Here is a 21,335-nt window from a genome sequence, read left to right on the forward strand (position 1 = left end):
TTTTTTCTAATGAGGACATTTTTGTGTGTAAGAAAAAAAAAAAAAAAAAAAAAAAAAAAAAAAAAAAAGAGCTAATTTCTCTTTTCTGTGGCTGACAAAAAATTATATTGACTGGCAGATATTATAAAAGCAGGTTTTGAACATCAAAATCTTACTATTTTGTGTGGCAGTTTCAGTTCAGCCAGGCAGAAACACCAATTAAGTGCAGTGGTTTTGGTTCGCCAATCCGAGTTTCCCGGCCAATGCACCAATTAATGTAGCGGGTCTAGCACTGGCCAAACGCCAGTGCACCCACTGGAATGATTTACTCATTTTCTCCTGCAAAATAAGGATTAGGATGGAAGCAAAGCAGGCTCAAACCTTTGAAGGGTACAAAAAAAACTTTATTAACAGAAGTAAAAGAAAAATAATAAGAAATCACAATAGACTTTCACAACATTTCTCCTGCCCCCAACACCTCTTTCTTTTTCCACTGACAATATAAAGAGACAAAATTCGGTATTTTCAGTCAGTTTACTACTTCTTAAACAATTTTTCTTCAGTTCACTTAAGGAGAGGAGTCTCTCCTGGCATGTCATGGAGACTTTTCCACAAGAAACAATTATCTCATGGTTTTAATTTTCACGAATAGCAGCTGCCCAGAAATCTGCAATCGTCAAGTCCCTCGCATGGTTTGGTAGTCTTCCCACAACTACCACCATGGGTTATTTCAGCTTATTGGTGTGGACATGAATGACTATCTAAAAGTAAACTTGCAGTGATAACCTAGAACCTGTACACCTTCTTAGGAGTGGAAAATTCCTGGTGGCCAGTATGTGTAAGAGTTAATTAAGATGGGCATTTATTAGTCTGAACAATGCTGCATGATGCTTTTGAGTTGCACAAGCTACAATGTCCCACCCACAGGTTGTTTCCATGCATAGAAGATTGCTTAAAAAGCAGTGGTGACTCAGTAATACTGCCTTTCATTGAAAGGATTTTCATACTATGGAATGTGACGAGGTGACACTGAGAAGGTTAAACAAGTTGATCTCAGCAGTCCAGGGTTTTCCTTTTGACAATACCAGCATTTTGATGATAACTGCAAGGTTGGAGGCCACCAGAACCCTGCAACTGAACAGCCCATATCGCAGCATTTATAGATCTATATATACCCCAACACCTTTTTGGACACCCCTGGAAAGACACATCTTCCTCAACGGTTCCTTGCAATACTGTGAGATAGCCCACCCCAGCTCCACAAGTGATCTGGTACTGGTGTTGTCCAGACTTCACTTCTACAGCTGGAGATTTAGAAGAAAACATTCAAGATCAGGGAGGATGGGGCTCTGAGCAACTTGATCTAGTTGGAGATGTTCCTGCTCATTGCAGGAAGGTTGCAGGACATTTCCAGGGCCTTCCAACCCAAACTGTTCTATGCTTCTAGGATTATTAAACATATCCATTTGACCCATAACATGAGATGTTTTTGTTACAACTCAAAGCTATAAACTCTGTCTGCATGTTCAGTTTCAGTCTCAATTCTTTTCACCTTAAATTACTCCAGTGGGCAAAATTATAAACAGTTTCTCACTTTATTTAGTTCAATGTTTATACAGTTGTGTTAAATACACACACAGACACACAGACACACACACACACAGAGTATAAGCAAGAAAAACTGTTATTCTTCAATACGTTTTCAAGATCTGCTTGAAATATACACAGAAACATTGAAATTCAGCAAGCATGAGGGAAGAGTATCAGCTTTGTGTGTAAGAAAGACATGATCCTAACTAAGTTCCACTGTCCATTTTTTGATGGATGCAGGAGCAAGACAATAACCATTTTACTACAGATGTTACAAATAACAGCTTATCCTTTCCATGTATTATTTCACAATTTATGGTTTCTCCATAACAGTCTTTGCCACTGTTTTGTTTAATCTTTGTTCTATAAAACACAGAACACCTTGTTGTGTTCTAACACCCACTTAGTGTTGAACTCCTCCTTGGAAATTACGATCATTCTGATCTCCCTGCCAAAAGTAAAGCAGATTCAAACCTCACAGAACTCAGGAACATTTTGAGACCCTTTCCCTAACATACAGTAGACAACAATAATTTATTCATTGTTTAGTAGTGGGCAGCAGTGGACCAGAGCATATTTCTGCAGCAGTGGAAAACTGCATGTTTGGAACTTAAATTTCACAAGTTGTGTTTGTAAAAAACCCGCTAAATTAACTCACCATACCTTGGAAGGTCTATTTGAATATAACAGAAAGGTATATTGTTTCCCTGAACTGATAGTTGGCTCACTCTTGAATTTTTGGTCAGCCAGCCTCTCACTCATATACCTGAAGTTCTCTGGGTATTTCCTTTATGTAACAGCTATAGGAGCAATATTACTGAATGTTTCCTTAAAAAATTACAGCTGTGAGGAGTGTACTGCACTGTTTCTCTTAGAATTGTACTTATTTTCTCCACAAAATTAGGAGAGATTTCCACATGAACTCTTGAATTTTCAGAAACAAACTATATGTGATGTATGTGCACATCCAATTATTTCTATTCATGGTTGATATAAATAAAACCTTCAAACTGTCAATGATACCAATGTCTACATGTCACAGACCTCTGGCAGGTTCAAATTTATTTAGCTTATAAAATAACAAAAATATAGAACTCTTTCCAAGCACTGCTGTCTCATGTTAAGATTGGTAGAAGCAGTCCTGGATGAATCAGGGACATTTTTTTGTTCCATTTTCAAATGCCTTCCTTTCAGTGCAGAAGCGCATAATTTCTTATACTTCCAGAACCTCTGCTTGCTCCTTTGTATGCAGCTGTCACTGCTGTCACTAAAATTGCTCAAGGCTTAAGGCCTCACCTTTGTCTCTCTGTTTCCAGCACCTAAAAGACCCAGACCGAAGATGTAAGGCTGCTACATTCTATTACTTTCTATTACTTTGGGAAAAATAATGGAGTCATAATGTGCCTTGCACTTGCTAAAATTATAGCTTTAGAATAAATTAATGCTTCAAGCAATTAATACAGTGCTTTAGTCTGCCCAGACTGACCTAAATGAAACTTTTATTTCATTATTGGCTTGGTCCAAGTTCATGCTTGGTTCATATTCAGCCTTACCAGATCTTCCATATCAACTCCTGTTTCTACTTAGACACTTTCAGAAGATTTCTTTTTGTTTTGTGTGAGGCTGAGACTAGCAGATGGATTTGCAGGATCATGGCCTGGATTTGGTATTGCAGATATCGGCATCTTTTTAGCAATAACCCACCTTTATTCTGCTTTTTGTTAAATAATCCATAATAATAAAAAGTAGAAGAATCCATAATTTAGGGAATTATCTTCAAATCCAGATTCTGTGATTGTGGCAAAAACCGTGTTAAAAATCAAAGTAGATCTTTCTTAAGTTAATAATTTTAAAGTCTCGCTGTACGATGTTAGCAGAACTTCTATTGTTGAATATTTCCATGAAAAAACAGCATATGAAAAATAGTTTTAAATAAACCATATATTCTTTTTTTTTTTTTTTTACAGCTGATGGGAGCAGATGTAATTGCCTATTTTATCTCATCTGATACAAATCCTCCATTTATTTTAGCACTTGATTTTGAATCCTCTTTTTGTGCTGTTTTCTCAACATCTGTCTTTGTTTTGACACGGTGTCTTATGTAGAGACGGTAGCCTGAGGATCAATATATGGACAATATTAAATAAAAGAATTATAGAAATTGCCTGGAAAAGATGCTATAGTAAAGCATATCCACGCAACATTTATTTCCTTATATTGCTAAAATATTTCAACACCTCCAGAAAGGTTTTTACAGCTATGCTTTGATTTTGAAATCCATTTGATTATTTTTATCCCTTCTTGTTTTCTCAATATACATGAAAAGTTAAACTGATTATAATAATGACAATTATAATGGTATAATATAAAATTACTATACTTTACCTCCTAAAATTAGCAGTGCAAACAACAGCTGGAAAATGCTGTAGATGAGTGGAAAAGTAAACATCAGTTCAAGTTGTTCTGGAGTGAATGAGAGCTGTACTATAGTGGAACATAGCTGAGTGTTTTGCATTCCTGTTTCCAGAGACACTGTACGACACCTAAAGGGAATAATACAGTTATTATATAAATAAAGGCAGTTGGAAAATAGCATCCAGTGGGCCCTCATGCTTTTTACTAATCTGGATAAGCAAAAAATGTAAAGGATAACTAAGAAAATTGTTTTCTTCAGCTACATAGTCAGCAAAACACTCCACCTATGGCTGGTACCACCAATTATTGGCAGTTCAGCAGCTGTAGAAGACTGTGAACCACCTTCAAGGCACATATGTGGCACTCACTGTCTTCCTCTCTTGCAATGATGTTCTAAATTGTAGACTGCTGCATCTACATGAGGGGTTTTACTGAAGTTCCAAACCACTTACAATTCGGGTCTGTTTCACTTGTGTGAAGTGCAAGACATTGTCACACAAAGGGAAAACATATGAAGGGTTGGAGGAACTGCTATAGTCAGAATTTGTAAATAAATAAATGTGCAAAAGAAAAGTTTTGTCTGCACATAGTACGAGAAAAAGCAGGCTTAGTGAATGAGTGACTCTGTAACATAATTAATGTTTAGGGAGCATTCTCAGCATTGATTAATTGCTAAATAAAATATTTTTACACAGTTGAATAAAGGCTATGCATTACCTGTTCCAAGACAGACCAGCTAGACGAGCCAGAAAGAATCCTAAAGTATAGCCAGCTGCTGGAAATATAGTACCAATGATCCATAATTTCGGTGTGATAATCCAGGAGCCTTTGTAGAGTATTCCCCCAACCACAGCAATGATCACGATGAGCACTGCTCCCACAATGGAACCCACCTGTGAAGCAAAAGAAGAGGGACTGAGTCAGAATCACAGAGTACTGCACAAATGAGACCTCAAGGAAATTTAATGGCAACAAGAATGGTGTCAAACATTGCTCACTGAAATGTCATGTTAAACACAAAACCTAATGTTTACAGCAATACAATTCAGAGAAGGCAGAGAGATTAAATAGTTGTCATTTTAACAAACAGGAGATGTATGATGTGCTTCAAGGGGTGACTACAGCTCTAGATCAAGGCACAGCTGTAATAGGTATCTATAGCAGATATCTGTAAAACCAGTCTTTTGCAGCCTTGACTATAATTGTATTTAGGGCTGGAGATTAAATATAATTTCACAGATGTGATGTGAGTGAGGAATGGTGCACACATTAGAAAAATTTCCCCAGAGTTGTTGAGAAACTGACAGCCTAGTAGGTAGAATACTGCATTTTCCTCCCCCCTTTGGTGAATCACACTCTGAGACTTAGTACAGTGTGTGCTAATTAGACACTAGATTGCTAGTGAGCTAGTGCTAGGAAATTATTTGCCAAGTGCAGGGGTAAATCTTTAATGAGGCTAAAAATTCATGCTTGAAAACTAGTTATGAACTTGAGCCCTTCCATACAGTTGATCTTATTTCCTGTGACTGAATGTACTGAAGTCTTTACCACTGCTTGCCTAAAAACTTGTAACTCACTCTTTTCAATAACCAAGTGGAATGTCTGTCATTATAGCCAGTGTTGCCAAGGATCTCAGAGACAGATTTCTTAGTCTAAGCTTACAAGAGTCTATTCCTCAGCTAAAACATGTATTGCCATTGAAGTGGTTTCATCAGTCTTTGGCTGAAGCGTTTTTAAGAGCACTGAGTGAACAAGTGCTTTTGTTTGGCTGAGATATTAACCACACGCACTTTGGAAGAAGAAACATGGTCTGGCCGTGACAAGTTCTTCTTTCACCTGGCACACTGTCTTTGTTCTCTTGTCTGAATTTCTCACTATATAGGCCTTAATCTGACAGCTATGGCTCAATCTTCACTTGATGCTTCATTGTCCTACACAAAGCAAACTCTCAAGGCTGTGAGTTGCTCACCCACTCAGTAAGAAGGAATGAAATAGGGCTTTGCTGAGAGATCAAGTAGTTTCTTTACATGTGAGTACAAGTTCATGCTTTCCCCTCAACTTATTAAATACAAATAGTAAGATATGAATGCATTTAAAAAAGCAACATGATAAGCTAGCAGTTTAATAAAAATGTATTGACTTAAAAAGACCTTACTTGTGCTCTATGTTGTCTGAGCCAATAGCAAAGAAATGATAACAAATATAGGTAGAAAAACAAGCGACCAGACTAGTTTTCTTTAAGAAAATTTAGATAATATATTTGTTAACTAAGAATGGTTAGCACATCTGAAAATCTCTTTAAACCTAAACCAAATGTACAGAATGATTAATTTGCTAGATGTGGCTGAATTATTATTATTATTTTGATGAGAACAGGTTTTTTTTTGCTAAAATCCCCATACTTTTGATGCATCTGAAACCATCTTGCAAAGATAGCTGTATTTTATGAAGAGTTTTTTAATGTTTATATAGGAGTTGGAATATTTTATGTTTATTATTTTTTAATAAAAATTGGCTTCACACTCAAAAATTGGCTCATAAAAAAAATCAGGAAACTCTCTTAAAAGGAGAAAGGCATTTTGATCCAGAATGATTTTATTTTTTATTGTTTTGCAGAGAAAAACTGCTTTCCGTTGACCTGAATGATTTTCCTTCCAATTTCAGTTTACATTATATACTGAACTCAATTACTAACATAGTTGCAGCCAAAGACAAAAGTAGGTTCTGTAGATAATGATGGTTGCTAATAATGCATGCAACTCATGCATGTTTGTGCAGGGAAAAAGCAATACATTTCCACAGCACCTCATTTGTTTTCTGCTGAAAACTTTCCAGGTCTTATGAAGTCAGATACTAATACTATTAATAGCAATGTACTGCTTCAGCGGTCCCACTGATTCCATAATTTGTCCATAATTGCTAATACTTCAGCCTTATACATCCTACCTTAAGTATGATTTTCGCTTTACTAGGCCATTTGTGGTTGACAAATATTCCAAACGAAACAGGAACTATAAGAGCTACCAGAGAAAGTCCTGTAAAAAAAGAAAAGAGAAGTCAAGACCCTGTATGGTGCAAGAGCTCACCACAGGACGGACACCATGACGAGGGCCTGCGGGCCTGGAGCAACCTTTCAGGGGATGTTTCTGGTGTGCACACCCTGGAGCACGCACGCACACTCTACCTGCACCTGCCCATTTGCTTTTCTGTAGACTCTTATCTTTGGCAGCCTGCTGAAGTAATTGCCATTCTGCTGAGCTACATGCTCATTCACCTGCATCAGAAAGGCAGACAGAAATCTGAGTGTGCTAATCATCACTATCCTGTGATGTGACTAGCTATATTAAATGCTCATTTTGTCTGCAGGCGTTTCACTACTGTACCGTATCAGCAACCTGTTTAGAGCTTCTTTTGTTTTGGCCTTCCCCCTCCAGTATTTATTTTGAAAGCACAAGCAACGTATTGGATTTTTGTTTTTCCCCAAGGACAATGGGAAGCGAAGTTGAAGAATGTGAAAGTGATTCTGCTGGCTTTTAAGATTAGCACAACATGAAACTGCACTTGATAAGCACTAGGGCCACAGCTCAGCAAAGCACTGGAGCATGTATTTCTGAATACTTTAACTATTTTCTCTTTGTAGCTGGATGAGTTTTTTGACAGGAAGTCAAATGAAGCCACTCCTGGCAGTGTAGATTGCAACTTTTCAAAGAGACTCAGCAGCTTTAATCACTTGCTTAATTATCCACGTGTGATTAAGTATTTTGCCAGATTACGGTCTCAGCATTTAGCACTTTGCAGGATTGTGTCTTAAAGCTGTTATAAAATACTTTCATCCAGAAGAAGCAGCTATTCTTATATGAATTATTCTATATTCTTATCCCACTACCACATAGGTCTCAAAGCCATTTGGAAAGAAAAACGTGCACAATCTTGTCATAATTACCTGTACAATATTTACAACGGCTTCAAGTCTTTCTTTGACAGAGCTGTGGATGATGTGAAGTGATTTTTGGTGCCTAATGCCCATGGAGTTTATTAAAAAGTAGAAAGAGGAGTATTTTTAAAAATCTGAGGTAATTTCTTCCTGACTGCAGGATGATGGTATAGAGGTGGTTGTCCCTGAATAGAGGATAGAGAGAAGGGAAAGTGCTGTTTTGCTGGACTCACCAATGCTGTTATAGGGGAGTACAATTGCATCAGCATCAGTCCACATTTTGGTGTAAATAAAGAGACAAAGTGGCATCATTCCCATTGCAAGAATCGTGGAGCAAGTTGTCATGCTGATGCTGCAAAGAAATTGGTTACAGTGACAGTTCATCTCATGCTAGCCCATAGTCTGTCTCATTTTCTTATTACCATTTCACACCTTGTGAAAGGTTGTGCAAGAAATGTTGCTGGCTACAGACAATTTATCAGGTTAGAGAAAAGCTAAATGCAAGGAATGGCTTCTGCTGAAAAGAAAAGAACATGAAAAAATCAAGGTGTTCTGCAGCCACAGAACCATAACTTTTGGTACAAAGCAGGCAGTCAGGCAGGTGGCCAGCAGAAAAGTCTGTTGGCAAATCTGTCTCCATGCTGCCTGTCTGGCTGGTTTCAGAGAGAATGGCAAGCAGGGAACAGGAGCAGAGATCAAATAGAGCTTTCCAATATACCAGCAGTTCCAGAGTGTTAAAATTTCACTCTGAAGTCAATAGCATAGAAATTAATTTCATTGTCTATGATATGTGATATAAAAAAATTCCCTTTTCTGGCTTGTTTTGCTCTAGGCCAAAAAGTAGGTGCTAAGAATTGCTCAGTGAGGCTTAGCATAAATATTGTTGCTGCATTTTGCAAAGATATTTCTGTTTTCTGTTGTACAAAAAGATGCATTCTGCTACAGGAATGAAGAAATAGGAAAAACATCTAAAATAGGAGGAAACTCCTTATTTTAAGGAGTTGGAATTGGAATACAGTGGATAAAATTTTGCATGCAAATATCATTTTTCTGGTATAAAAATAATGAGAAAGGGTTCTAGTTAAGAGATTTTGGAAGCTTTCTTCTGAGCCTCACTTCAGATTTCTCTTTATTGTTGCTTGTCCTCAGAAAAGGGACTACTGATCCTGGTCCACAAACTGATCAGATCCAGAGAAATCTAGACAAATTAATGCAGAAACTACAGCACTATCTGCATTCATTTTGGTTCCAGTCACTCTCTGCTTTAGAGTAATTGAATAGGATTTTGCAGGAGCCTCTAGCAAAAGAGTTCCTATAGAAGTCTCCTACAGAGAAAAAGAGTTACAGGCTACAATTAAGGTTTGATGAAGTCCCAAATGGAAAAAAAAAAAAACCAAAACAACAAAAAACCAAACCAAAACAAAATGCCTCGTGTTTTCTACCTCTGTATTTCCTGTATCTTTATACTGTCCCTGAATGTACCTCCTTCTCCAAGGTCTGGCCATCCTCTAACCCGAGTCCCTGTTTCCACAGAAGCAGTTGTTTTTATGAAATATCAAAAGATATCTCTATGGGCAAGAATTAGAGGATATCAGCTGGGCTTGATTTACTAATAAAGACATGAAACATCACACTTCACCTGACTATGATTATAATGCTAATTATAAAACTAATTCCTTCTCTAACTTGTGGTCTATTTGCACAGAGAGGTTTTGAAGCAGAAGTGTAGACAATGACCATGGGTTGTAATATATAATCATAAAATATTACAGTTAAAACCAAAACATTGTCTGATATAATGGACAGGTTTCTGTAATACTGTGGTGGCTCCAGAAACCATCCACACAACTTCTGATGTTATTCTTCTATTGAGAAGAGAAGATGCTTGCCTTGACCATCTGCTGTACCTCCTGAACCCTGTGGTCCCTGCATCTTTGTTGCAAAGGTACTGACAAAAACCTTTGACCTCAGGTACAGGTCTTTATCTGAAGAATAACCTTTTAAAAGAATTTTCAATTAACTTCACTCTTTGTCAGCATCATAGAATAGAAATCCTCTTCATGTTTATAGCATTATAAATTTGGATTTTTACCACTGATTTTATTGGAGCAACTCTGAACATACAGAGCTGACCAAGCATAGTTTAGCTCACTTTATTCTCTCAGGGACAGATTAGGAAAAAATGTCAGCCTTACTCAATACCTTCTCATCTGTGATTTCTTAGACCTGTATTAATTGAAATGAAGAGTCTTATAGTTCTTAATATCATAGATTTTTCCTCTACAATGAGGAAGTCACGGATTAGCAGAGCCAACCTAATTTATAATTTGTAAACTGTTTTTTTACATTGACACCTGTATGTGACAGAAAATTCAATATTTTCAAAGGATGGAAAAAAGTGCTGTACTAAAGCTACAAATATTAACATTCTTAGACTATTTACTCTAGTTCCACATCTTTCTTACTTCTACAATTTTTTCCATTTCTAGTTAAGACTGGCACATGATAAACTGGGTGAATGCTCCAATTTATTTTACTGTGTAGGAAAGAGAGAAATGTTCCTCTTTATTTTAGACCAAAGTAATCAGGACATGAAAATAAAAAGATGACTTGTTTTTATAGGCTCTTACAATTGATGAACACCCCATGGAACTTGCATCAAGAGTAGGGTTCACTTCTCCTGTGTGTTTCATGTCCCAGGCCATGTCTGGTGCCTTACACATCTGAGTTCATAGCACTTTGTCATTGAGACCATCACACTGCCACAAAGGTTGGTTTTCACTGCTCCCAATGTGCAGGGCTGCCTTAAGTAGTGGTTTCTAGCCTGTAAAATATTCCCTCAGTTTGAAGACTTTGCATAAGGTTCCAGGAGCAGAAAGAATCATCACAAGTATTCTTTAGAACTAGTATTAATTGAGAAAAGAAATACTTGTCTTTTTATTGTATAGAACACAAAAGGAGGGAAAATATTTTTCCACAGGATCTCTTTTCCAAGAAACATTACTTCAAGAAAAGTTGCCTAGCCACTATTTTGTACAGAGGATTCTGGTCCCAAAATCCTATGTTTTTTAAAAATATTTTTAGTACTCAAGATCTTGGGAGAAAGAAAAGTAATTTTAACTAGGGAAAAGTTTTGATAACGTATAGTATTTTAGTTTTCTTCATAGATGGTGTTTGCTCCAGGATATGAAGTTTAACAATAAGGATATTTTCTAATGTACACAATTTTGTTGTGATATCTTCCTCATGAGTTCCCAATGAACCAAGGATAATTGCTATTCTGCTTATATTTACTGCTATTACAGTAACTAACCATCTTTACAAGGAGAAACCACCATGCATGTGCCAGGAAGCTAAGAAAAACACCAGACAGATCAGACAGTCCTTTTCAATGTAAAATTTACAATGTAAAGAGCCACATGAAGTACTTAGTGAACGGCTGCTCTTACCTTAGATCCATGTCTCCATCCACCCAGTAGGCGATGATATTTGAGGCTGTGCCCCCTGGACAGCATCCCATGATCATCACCACAACAGCTTGAATAGGAAGGACGTTAAAGGCCAAAGAGAGCAAGAAGGCTGTGAGAGGCATAATTCCAAACTGGCAAAGAAAACCCACAAATATACCCCAGGGTCTTTTTATGTGGCCCAAGAAATTCTTAATTTCCACATTGCAGCCCATGGAGAACATCACCAAAGCCAGCATGATTGTTAGAACAGTACTTAAAACTACGCTCAAAGTTTGATTAAAATTATCTTCTGGCAATACACAGGAGGTGCCATTGCAAATAGTAGCATTTGCTGGACAAGCCGTGGAGTTTTCTGCTAAAGAACCAGCACTAAATTGCTGGGAAAGAAAGTTTGTCTGCATTTTGAAATGCAGAACTGCTCACTGCATCCGCAGTAAACTTTCAAGCCTACGGTTGTTTGTCAGTGACTTCTTTTAAATGATCCAGGAAGCAATAAAGTGCAATAAATGCCAGAAAAGTCTTACTACTCTTGAAGGGTTTGGCTCAGTGCTGATTCATATAGTTATAAAAGTTGCACTTGTTTGGTACAGTGACCATTAATCATTTATTCATATGGTAATGAGAGATCCCACATCAAGAGAATAGCTGTGTTAATATTTAAGGGTGTAAAGGAGGCTTGTAGTGTTGCTAAGCCTGTGAAATGAGAACCACAGGAGGAAGAGAAAGTTTAGACTTCATTCTTTGAGTTTCTTGCATGCCTTTGGGAGACCTGCTCAAGCATGCAATGTTGCTGGCAGTACAGGGGTCTGTGTGGTGAGTAACTGAGACACAAGAAACCATAAGCAGAATGGTTTCTCATATCCTGAGATATGATTTGAGTCTGCAGCTCTTGCTAACGGATGCAACATTCAGCACAACACACAGGCTCATTTGAATGACATGGAATCTTCCTTTCTGGCAGCATGGAGATTCAGAATCCTCCTTACACCTTCTGCCAGTGCAGCAGTCACACTTTGATCCAGCTTGGAATGGATGTGGTGGACAGTGAGAGGAGGACAGTGGGGTTGCAAGGGCAGAGGAGGAAGAAGATATATTCTCTGAGTCAAGCATGGGGAACAGAGAGCAGGACAGTGAGGCCAGCACACGACTGTGGAGCCATGGCACCCCGCAAGTTGACCAGGTCCCCTTCCCTGCCACGACACACTCAGCATTCACACCAGGGATGACAGTGCAGGTCACCTTTTCTTACCAGGTGCAGCACAAAGGTTAGGAGACAGGTTTCTTGTGCTTGGCTTTTGTATGGCTTGTTGTGCTCTGTCATCCCCAAGGCTCAAAAGCAGACTCAAATTTTAAAAAGGTTTTAAAGATTTACCCCTCAAGCTTCCATGAAAATCTGGAAATTTGGATGGTTTTCAGAGGAAGAATCTTAATTATTCTTCTTTACTTGTGCCCAAGCTTTGTGGCAGAAGTATCTTCAAGTGTAGATCTTAGACTAAAATCAAGTTTGACACGTAAAGTGCAATTGATGCCCCCCAATAATCTTTATTTTTCAACACAAAAATATTTTTTACTAGCCATAATTATCTTCAGCAAGCAAGACTCTCACTGGAAGACTCAGCACTTTGCGCCTAACATCAATGTGTGAAAAGATAGGAATTATAGGAGTTGCTTTTTTTTTTCTTTTTTTTTAAACTTTAAACCTTGAATTGTGTAGGGGGAGCTGACTGCCTTAGAAAGGATTTCCCAGCATGCTCAGATGGCACCTGTTTCTTTACAAAGGGGTCAGCTAAATGGCTGTATCTCCAAAGTCACTGCTGGGTGCCTGATGGGATAATGTCAGAGTAGCTTTATCCTCTCAGGCAGCTGGCAACTCCTACCCTGTGATTAGTGCCACATCTGTGTGACTAGGATATGTCTAACAGAACAACAAGTAAGGTAATAAGGAGCAGATGAAAGGAAAAGAAAGCCACAAGATCTCAATTTGGCAGAAAAACTTATTCTCCTTTTTATGTTTGCTTTCAAATGGAATGTTTTAGGATATTTTACTTTTCAAGTCAAATCTTTTAAAGAGCTAGTAAGGTTTTTAAAGCGACATTAATAATGCTGTATTAATATTTTAGATAAAACTTCTATCAGAGTTTTGATTTGCAGTTGAACTTGCTTCTTGTTGAAACTATAAGTTTTTTACAAGTGTCTTGAAATCTCCAGCAAACCTTGGGGCTGGGGGCAACTTTCTTAGTCCTGTAAATGTCTGGTGACCCAGAGTGAGTAGTTTGGGTGAGGAGGTGAGGCTTAGAGTGGCTGTTTCTCAGCAGAGCCTCATGCAGGGGCTTTCTTTTACCTCCTCTGTCTCCTTGCAGACCCTTTGTCTGGGCACTGCAGGGGTGTTTGATGCTGCATCCCCAGAGACAGCACAGATGAAATGTCACTGGTTTGGGTCTCCAGCCTCTGCTAAGGGACTAGGCAGTGCAGCTGTCATTTTGGAGTTTGATTTCTGGGAGTAGGAGGGAGACCTTCATGCTCAGGTTTTGTGCTTAACTAAGGACAAACACACATCAGCTACTCACCTGTGTAGCTTTGTGGAGCAGCAAGTTGTGTAAAATTAACCTGTATTTAACTGCTAGCTTTGCCTTTGTTTTTTTTTCCCCTCTCTATTTTAAAAGGGATGATTGTGAGTCATTATTTCAGCAGCTAGCTGTATAAAATCTTAGATCACAAAAATGTTGTCTGGAAACAGAAGAGAGCCCTTCTGAATTCAACTTATTATTAGGCTGACATTGCCACAATATAGCACAGATGGGAATTTCTGTATCAAGCAGTCCTTGCGTGTTAGGGAACTAAAACCTTATCCAAGACATTGAAATATTTACAGGCACAGTTAAAAAACTTGACATGTTGCAGGAGGTACAGTATTATTGAGTAGGCAGGTGGGTCTCTCAGGAGTGCTGGATTTCAAACATTCCTCTAAGTCTGTTTTGCTTTTTAAAATGTGCTTCTGGGATTTAATCCATTTGCATGGACTAAATGCACGCTAGCTGGAGACATCCTCAAGGAAAGCAGCAATTCAGAGATGGTTTTCAGAGATACTTAGCTGTATGCCTTCTGTTTCACTGCCTGTTTTCCACTCAAGTTATGGTGCTTAACTGGTAAGATGGACTATGTACTGCTCTGTGAACCTAGCTGGCATCTTTTGCCTGGACATGTTGCACGTGTTAGTCAGGGTGATTTTAAGCATTTGCCATTGACATTCACAGAAGGAAGGAGCAGTGCAGTGAACTTGGTGGCATTTTGGTGATGATTAACATACCTAGACTGATTATTGACACTGGCAGCATACCTCAAAAATGAGAAAAATCAATGCTTAAATAGAGAAATACCAAATTAAATGTATATTAGCATCACAAACAGCAATACTCTGATTTGTCTTGAATTTTTGCAGTGATGAGGCTACCAGCTTATTCAAGTGAGCTTAGTGTCCCTTCAGCAAACAAATCCAGGTAGGTAGAACTTGTAAGGATCTGTTCCTGTGCTGACAATTAGGTAATGGATTTATCCATTAACTCAGGCAGTTATAAAACAACAATAGCAGTAAGTGCATACAGAACCCTGCATTGGGAGAGGCTATTTAACTGTTTGTCTTTTATGGCTGTCTGGTACTTATTTCTGAGATGTTTCTCTTAATGAGACTTATGAATCTTCCCTGTCTGCTTAATTCAGACTCTGAGATGCTTCTTAGTATATTTATGTCTTGGTTAGAAGAATCTTTGCTTTCAGATAATTGATTACCTAAAGTCAATTACCTGCTTTTTACCACCATCTTTTTAAGAGAGACAACAGCTGTACCTATTGCTGAGCTTGTTTATAACTTTAAACTTTAGTATATAGTTCCAGCTATAGATGGAAGATATTTTTCATTTGTTAAAACTTTACTACACTGGAAGCCTATAGAAGCTTATAGAAGGCATTAAGAAAAGAAAACCTCCATGCAATAGCAGGAGAGAAAAATGACATTAAAATACATCTAGCTTCCTATCAAAGTCTTCTGCAAAGCTAACTTACAGAATCTTTATATTTACATTTTTATATTTCACTGACTGGTGCAGACATCTAGACTCTGCCTGTTAGACTTTTGAGCTGAGTTTCAAAAGAAATATTGGGGGCACAGGTATTGAATTCAGCTGGGAAAAAAGCCTGATGTGTTACATACTTGGATTACAGGCAAATTTACCTGGCTGGTGTACTGATTCTGAGAGAAGCACCTTATAATCATGGCTGGATTCCTGCACAGAATAAGTGATTGGCTGGAGGGATAGGGCTCTCCTATGATTTGTCAGAACTCTAATTATTGTGCAAGGAGAAATCGATAGTGCTTTTCCATTTTCTGACACAATTCAAACTTTCCAATCCAAATCACGTTTTACTGTGCCCATCTTAAATAGTCAAATGTGAAAGTTTTCAGCAGAACATAACAAAAGTTTATGTTCATAACATAACATAGTTACCACACAAAAGCATGGAAGAGAATGCAATGGCCTTAGACTTTGCTCTTTTCTGATAGATGTACAAGCAGACAGTAAGGACTGTCTGCTGTGAGACAAACAGCAACAGACTGCCAAAAGCATAAGGTAGCCTTCTGACTGCCAAACTGTAAGAGTGACTTCTGACATTGATTAAAAAAGCTGAAAGTTAGATCATTTCATAACAAATCAAAGAAATGAGTCCTGCTACCAGATATAAAAGTGTAAGTTTTTGAATGATTCTATTGGATTGCAATCCCTTAATAAAACATGTTTTCATGTTCCTCACCAAGGACTGGCTTTGGTCTTTGAGGGTTAACACACCACAGAAATATTTCAGTACCCGTCCTTTTAAAGTTTTAATTTTAATTAGTAGTATGGCTTAATCGGGATAAATGGCAAAAAAAATATAGATGCATAAATTCTAGACCAAAGGTTTTATTGATTTTAATTCTACAAGGTTAAAGAAAAAGAAAATTATTATAGGAATTTTATTTTCCAGGAGCTGAAATTGGCTCTGTTAATTTTCATCAGAAGGGGAAACCACTTATACAGTTTCTTCTTTGCTATTGTGTTGGTTTATAACATTTAACTCCTGACTAGTAGTAGGAAACCAGTGTTTTTGCCTGCAGTTCCAATGGCCTTTCCCATCATTGTCAAACTCTAGAACCTGGCTGCACCCTTTAAAATTTTCATTTAGATAATTGAAAAATTAATTTGATATCTGATAAATCAAACTTGATAATTTGATAATTTTCTTTGAAGTAATAATAATTATATAATAATTATTATATTATTATAATAATCATTATAAATTAGATAATAATATAATAATTATAAAATCACCTAATTGTTCTCTCTGTTGTTTTGAGAAATAAAGGTAGAGAAAGCAGAGAATTACAGTATAATCACAACTGATGATAAGTGAACAATGCTCATCAATTAATTCACCTGTTAATGGATGGGACATGACTTATCAAGGAATAAAGCATGATGGGAGCAGATTAGTAGATCAAAGCATTTGGTGCTGGGGACTTGAAAATTTCCCTACATGTAATCTGGGTATTTCATTTCAGCACGGTTTAGTCTTCCCTGATTTAAGTGTCCCTAACATATGTACTTTGAAATGGCCTGAAAGATCAGTCATGGGTATGAACTCATACATCCCTGGTAGTGGATCACATCTGCAAATGTGCAGTGGCCTTTTGGGTTAGTTATAAAACATTAAACAAAACCAGTTAGCACACCCCAAAACCTCTCTGCTAAACAACCTGGCACATAGTAAATGGGAACAGTTTGGGGATTTATTTCAACATTGCTCTAGTGCTCCACATTGAAACTACAAAGGGGATTCAGTCTTAGGTTATCCTTGTCATCTGCACTGGGCTAGTTGGTGGGTCAAGGCCTGTGGGAGTTGTGTTTCCAGCAGGGACATGGCTGGGGGGATATCCTAGGGGCATTAAAAATACCATTAGATACTTACATTTAAATAGCTGAGTCCCAGCCTGGATAGCTGTGCTGAACAAAGTGAATTTTGCCTGATGTTCCTGATGTTCTCTGCTGAGGATAAGTTAAGGCTCGTGAACAGCTCTGAATCAGACAGCTGCACTGGGGATGTTGAGAGACAGGTTTTGTAGACCACATCCTTTAATGAACACAAACCAAGAGATTTGTGGAGAAGAAGTGTTACTGAGCTCCTGCTTTTAGTTTGCCTAGGAATTTGAAAAGGAACAGAAAGTCAAGGGGCTGGAATTGTTTCAGGTAAGTGCTGAGCAGCACTTCAGGGAATGAGAAAAAGATGTAAAGGAGAGGAGATGCAAAAGTAAAGTTGTGCAGGTGTTTTGGATTTTGGTTTAGACTTTTTACATTTGTTTTTGGTTTTGTTTCTTTGTTTTGCTCTTTTGCTTTCCATTTCTTAACAGATGTTTTGCTTTGAATTCAGGCTTTCTTTATGAACACAAACAGATTTATTAACTGACAAGGTTATGCCCCCTTCTCAAAACTGGGCTGATCTCTGTGAACACTACAGAGGCAGTTCCTTAGCATTTCTTTTTCTTACTTACAGCAGAGATTTGTACTAAGAACTTCCACAGACCATGCTGGGAGCTGCTGGTCTCAGACTGTCTTCAGGTGAGCACCTTCAGAGGTCTGAGCTGGGACCCATGTATACCATCTCTTTCTTTGGCATCCTAATTATAAGGTACTATTTCCACCTTCTGCAGATTCACAGAAAGTTTTGAGTCATGTAGGAATATAATTTTCTCATAAATGTAAAAGAACAATCTCTTCATTAAAACTGTCTGGGTCAGGTCCACCTGAAGTAAAAGCCAGCAAGATTTAACTAATGCTGGCTCTAAAGCTCTCTAATTGCATATGATGAGGTGTGGTGAGGTGTGAGGAGGGGAATCAGGTAATGACAGCTGTTACAAATTTAAGATCCCACTTCTGCTAGATGCTGTGCAGGGCCATAGCGAACACTGCTTCCCACCACTTCTGGGTTTTTTTCTTTTTTTTGGTAACATTTCTTATCTTTCTTTGACATATGGAATATGCCAGCACTATAGGAACTTCAGAAATGAAGAAAAATAAAAATGCAAAAGAATATCCTTTACATATATGAATTATATACAATGAGACACTAGTTTTGAAAAGCCAGTCTAAAACTATTGTCCTCTTCTCAGGGAAGAAATGTTATCTGCATGTCCATCTTCTTGACAGAATTTTGATTTGCTAAGGACATCCATCTTTTTTACAGTGGATTATACTTGTTAGGACTGCACAAGGTTTCTAGGAATTTTAAATTTTCAGCTTTGATAAGACCAATTTCAGCATCTTTTTTGACTGTTTGCTTTCAGGATACTTTTTATCACCAGGAGACACCATTTTAGAGTTATTTGAGATTTAACTTGATATGTATAAGGTGAAACATGATGATAAAGCATTCAAGAGTGCTGTATAGGTGCAACTTTATCTGGGATCTCCTGGATTCTTAGGACTTGGGAAATTTGGGCTACCTTCCTGCATAGCAGAAACTTTAGTGATGCAGTTTTGAAATTCAGGCAGATGTCTCTCTGCTTGTAGGAGTTGAAAGTACTGAGGATGAAAGTGCCAGTACAATGTGCATTGTAGTGCTGAGGATGACTGGACAGGTACAACCTCTGTGTGAGTGTCTGTGTCATATAATTGTTCATAGAGGAGTTAAGTTTGGAAAAGACCTCTAAGAAAATCAAGTCCAGCTGTGCCATGGGCTTGTGTAAATGAGGGTATAATTCTTAACTGATGCTTGGAGCTATACAGATAGAATAGATGGTTGTATTGAGGTTTCATTATTTAATAGAACCTGAGTAACACTTTGGGTTCTCAGTAAGCCCTTTGGGTTAACAACGTATGGTTGACAATATTGAACCTGTGGCCTTTTGGAGCTAGGGGTATCCAGGCTTAGATGCTTGGTGTCCTCATGCAACATCCTTTAAAATGTGATCTCACAAAAGCAATGGAGCAGGGTGGAAGTTGTGCACAGCAACTGCTCAGAAGTGCCAAGGGATAGGTCTGTGACCTGCACCCGATCCCCTTTGCGCTTCCTCCTGAAATACAAAAACTACAAGAGGATCTGGAGCCCAGGTTCCTTTTCCCCTGAACGCTGTTTGTTCATGGCCTCTTCTCTATCCTAGTCAATACTTGATTATGTCACATTGTTTCTGTGGGCTAGCTGAGGGAGTGCTGGCCTGGAGCAGCCTGCCAGCTGTGCTCAGAGAATTTTGCAGATGGTTTGCCTGGGACCTGGTTGATGCACGCTCACGTCCCTCTGGGCAGAAACAACAATTTTAAATCTGCTACCCCTTCAGCTCACATCAGTTTTTTAACCAGTGGGTGAAAAAAAAAAAAAAAAAAGCAGAGATGCCAGACACACTTTCTGCATGCTCCTGCACTTTGGCTGTGCTTTCTGCCTGGTGGTAATGTCAGGAGCTGGGGCACAGTCAGGCGTAAATGACAGCTCAGAGAAAGCCTGAGGATCTCACCTGGCATCAGGCTCCTGCAGCAGCAACCTGTTAGCACAGGACCCACAGCTCTTCTTGAAGCTTGCAAGTGCAGATACCTGCTCTGAAAATGCTTGTCAGAATTATTTCCATCAGTTCTGTTCTGGAATGATTTCCATGAAAATATAATCTACGTCTGGTTGCTTTCATTTTGGACACAGCTGAGTGTCTCCTATTTGGAATGTAATAAATCAAAAAGGTGTATTTATTCCATCCTTACAAGAAAAGTTATTTATATATGAACATGTAAAAATAAACACATAAACAACTACCTATATACATTTGTATATAAAGTATATACAACAAGAAAAATAATTAAATATAGGTATGGAGGTGAGAATTTCCATGCAAATGAAGTGACTCCTCTAAAAACTTTCCTAGCCTCTTTCATTAAATAACAACATACTTAAGCAATTACTTTTTTTCTGCTGCTGAAATAAGTTTAGGCAGTATTAGTACATCAAGATCTTCAGTAGATATTTCAGTAATATCTATTTCCACTTCATGAGGATTCTGTGATCAGTCAAAAACCTGGTGACCTACTGTCAAGCAGCATTAACTAGGGAAAAAACCTCACGTCATTTTTAATACATTATCAGAAATGAGGAAAATGTAATCTATAAACTTTGTTTCACTGTTCTTAGTGATTCTTGTGTGACTCAATTTGCAAATTTAAATGTATGATTATTTGCATACATACTATTCCAGTTCAAAATGTTTGAAACACCTTTGAAGTTCCAGCTTTGAAAAGGTGCTTTTAAAAGGTCCAGGCATTAATTGGAGGAACTTGTTTCCCTTGCCTTCTAATCCCTGGACACTTAGACTATGCTTTAGTGGTTTTGAAATCTCATTTTTGAGGTTTGGAAATGCCCTTAAAATGAGAATTATAATTCTCATGCATGGAAAAAGACATCAAGTTAGAACTTCAATGAAATTGAGTTGGTGACAAAACCCAGTTATCTGTTCACAGTGTTATCTCCGAAAACCTTTCAAATGAGTTTTAAACAAGAGTGCATGGACACAAAATACTAATGTACATGTGGCTGTTGCAACAGTCAGGAATATAAAATTGATGAGTGGGACTCATTACAAAAAAATGGGACAGCACCATATCAATGTATTAAAATTAAAAAAATTTCTTAACCCTCTTTTAAAGTAGTTCATGTACTTTATATCAAATAACAAAGTTATGGTCCAAAAGTTTTCATCTGCATCTCTAAATGTGTGGGTTCAACTTTCCCACAGTTTTTTTTTTTCTTTTTTTGATCAGTGTGACCTGGAGGTATCTTGAAGTAGAAATTCAAATATTGAAAAAAAAGAGGACTTAAGAGTACAAAGTAGATCCTTGGAGACTTAGTAATGCCATTAGTGGACAAGATGGAATAAAAAGCAA

The 21,335-nt window shown here is 37.8% G+C and overlaps 1 protein-coding gene across 1 annotated transcript; it reads right to left on the reverse strand.

Annotated features, from left to right (window-relative positions):
• Positions 1 to 3,559: 3,559 nt before the first annotated feature.
• SLC10A2 (solute carrier family 10 member 2) lies at positions 3,560 to 11,789 on the reverse strand. Its single transcript, XM_041423411.1, has 6 exons — positions 11,368 to 11,789; positions 8,152 to 8,270; positions 6,931 to 7,019; positions 4,702 to 4,877; positions 3,955 to 4,112; positions 3,560 to 3,684 (listed from the first exon to the last, which is right to left on the reverse strand). Exons 1-6 carry the CDS (start codon positions 11,787 to 11,789, stop codon positions 3,560 to 3,562), a joined length of 1,089 nt encoding a protein of 362 aa, XP_041279345.1.
• Between the last annotated feature and the right edge of the window lie 9,546 nt (positions 11,790 to 21,335).

This window comes from Onychostruthus taczanowskii, unplaced genomic scaffold (genome assembly GCF_017590055.1).
Source record: "Onychostruthus taczanowskii isolate IOZ18803 unplaced genomic scaffold, ASM1759005v1 scaffold77, whole genome shotgun sequence".
In the NCBI taxonomy this organism is placed as follows: Eukaryota; Metazoa; Chordata; class Aves; order Passeriformes; family Passeridae; genus Onychostruthus; species Onychostruthus taczanowskii.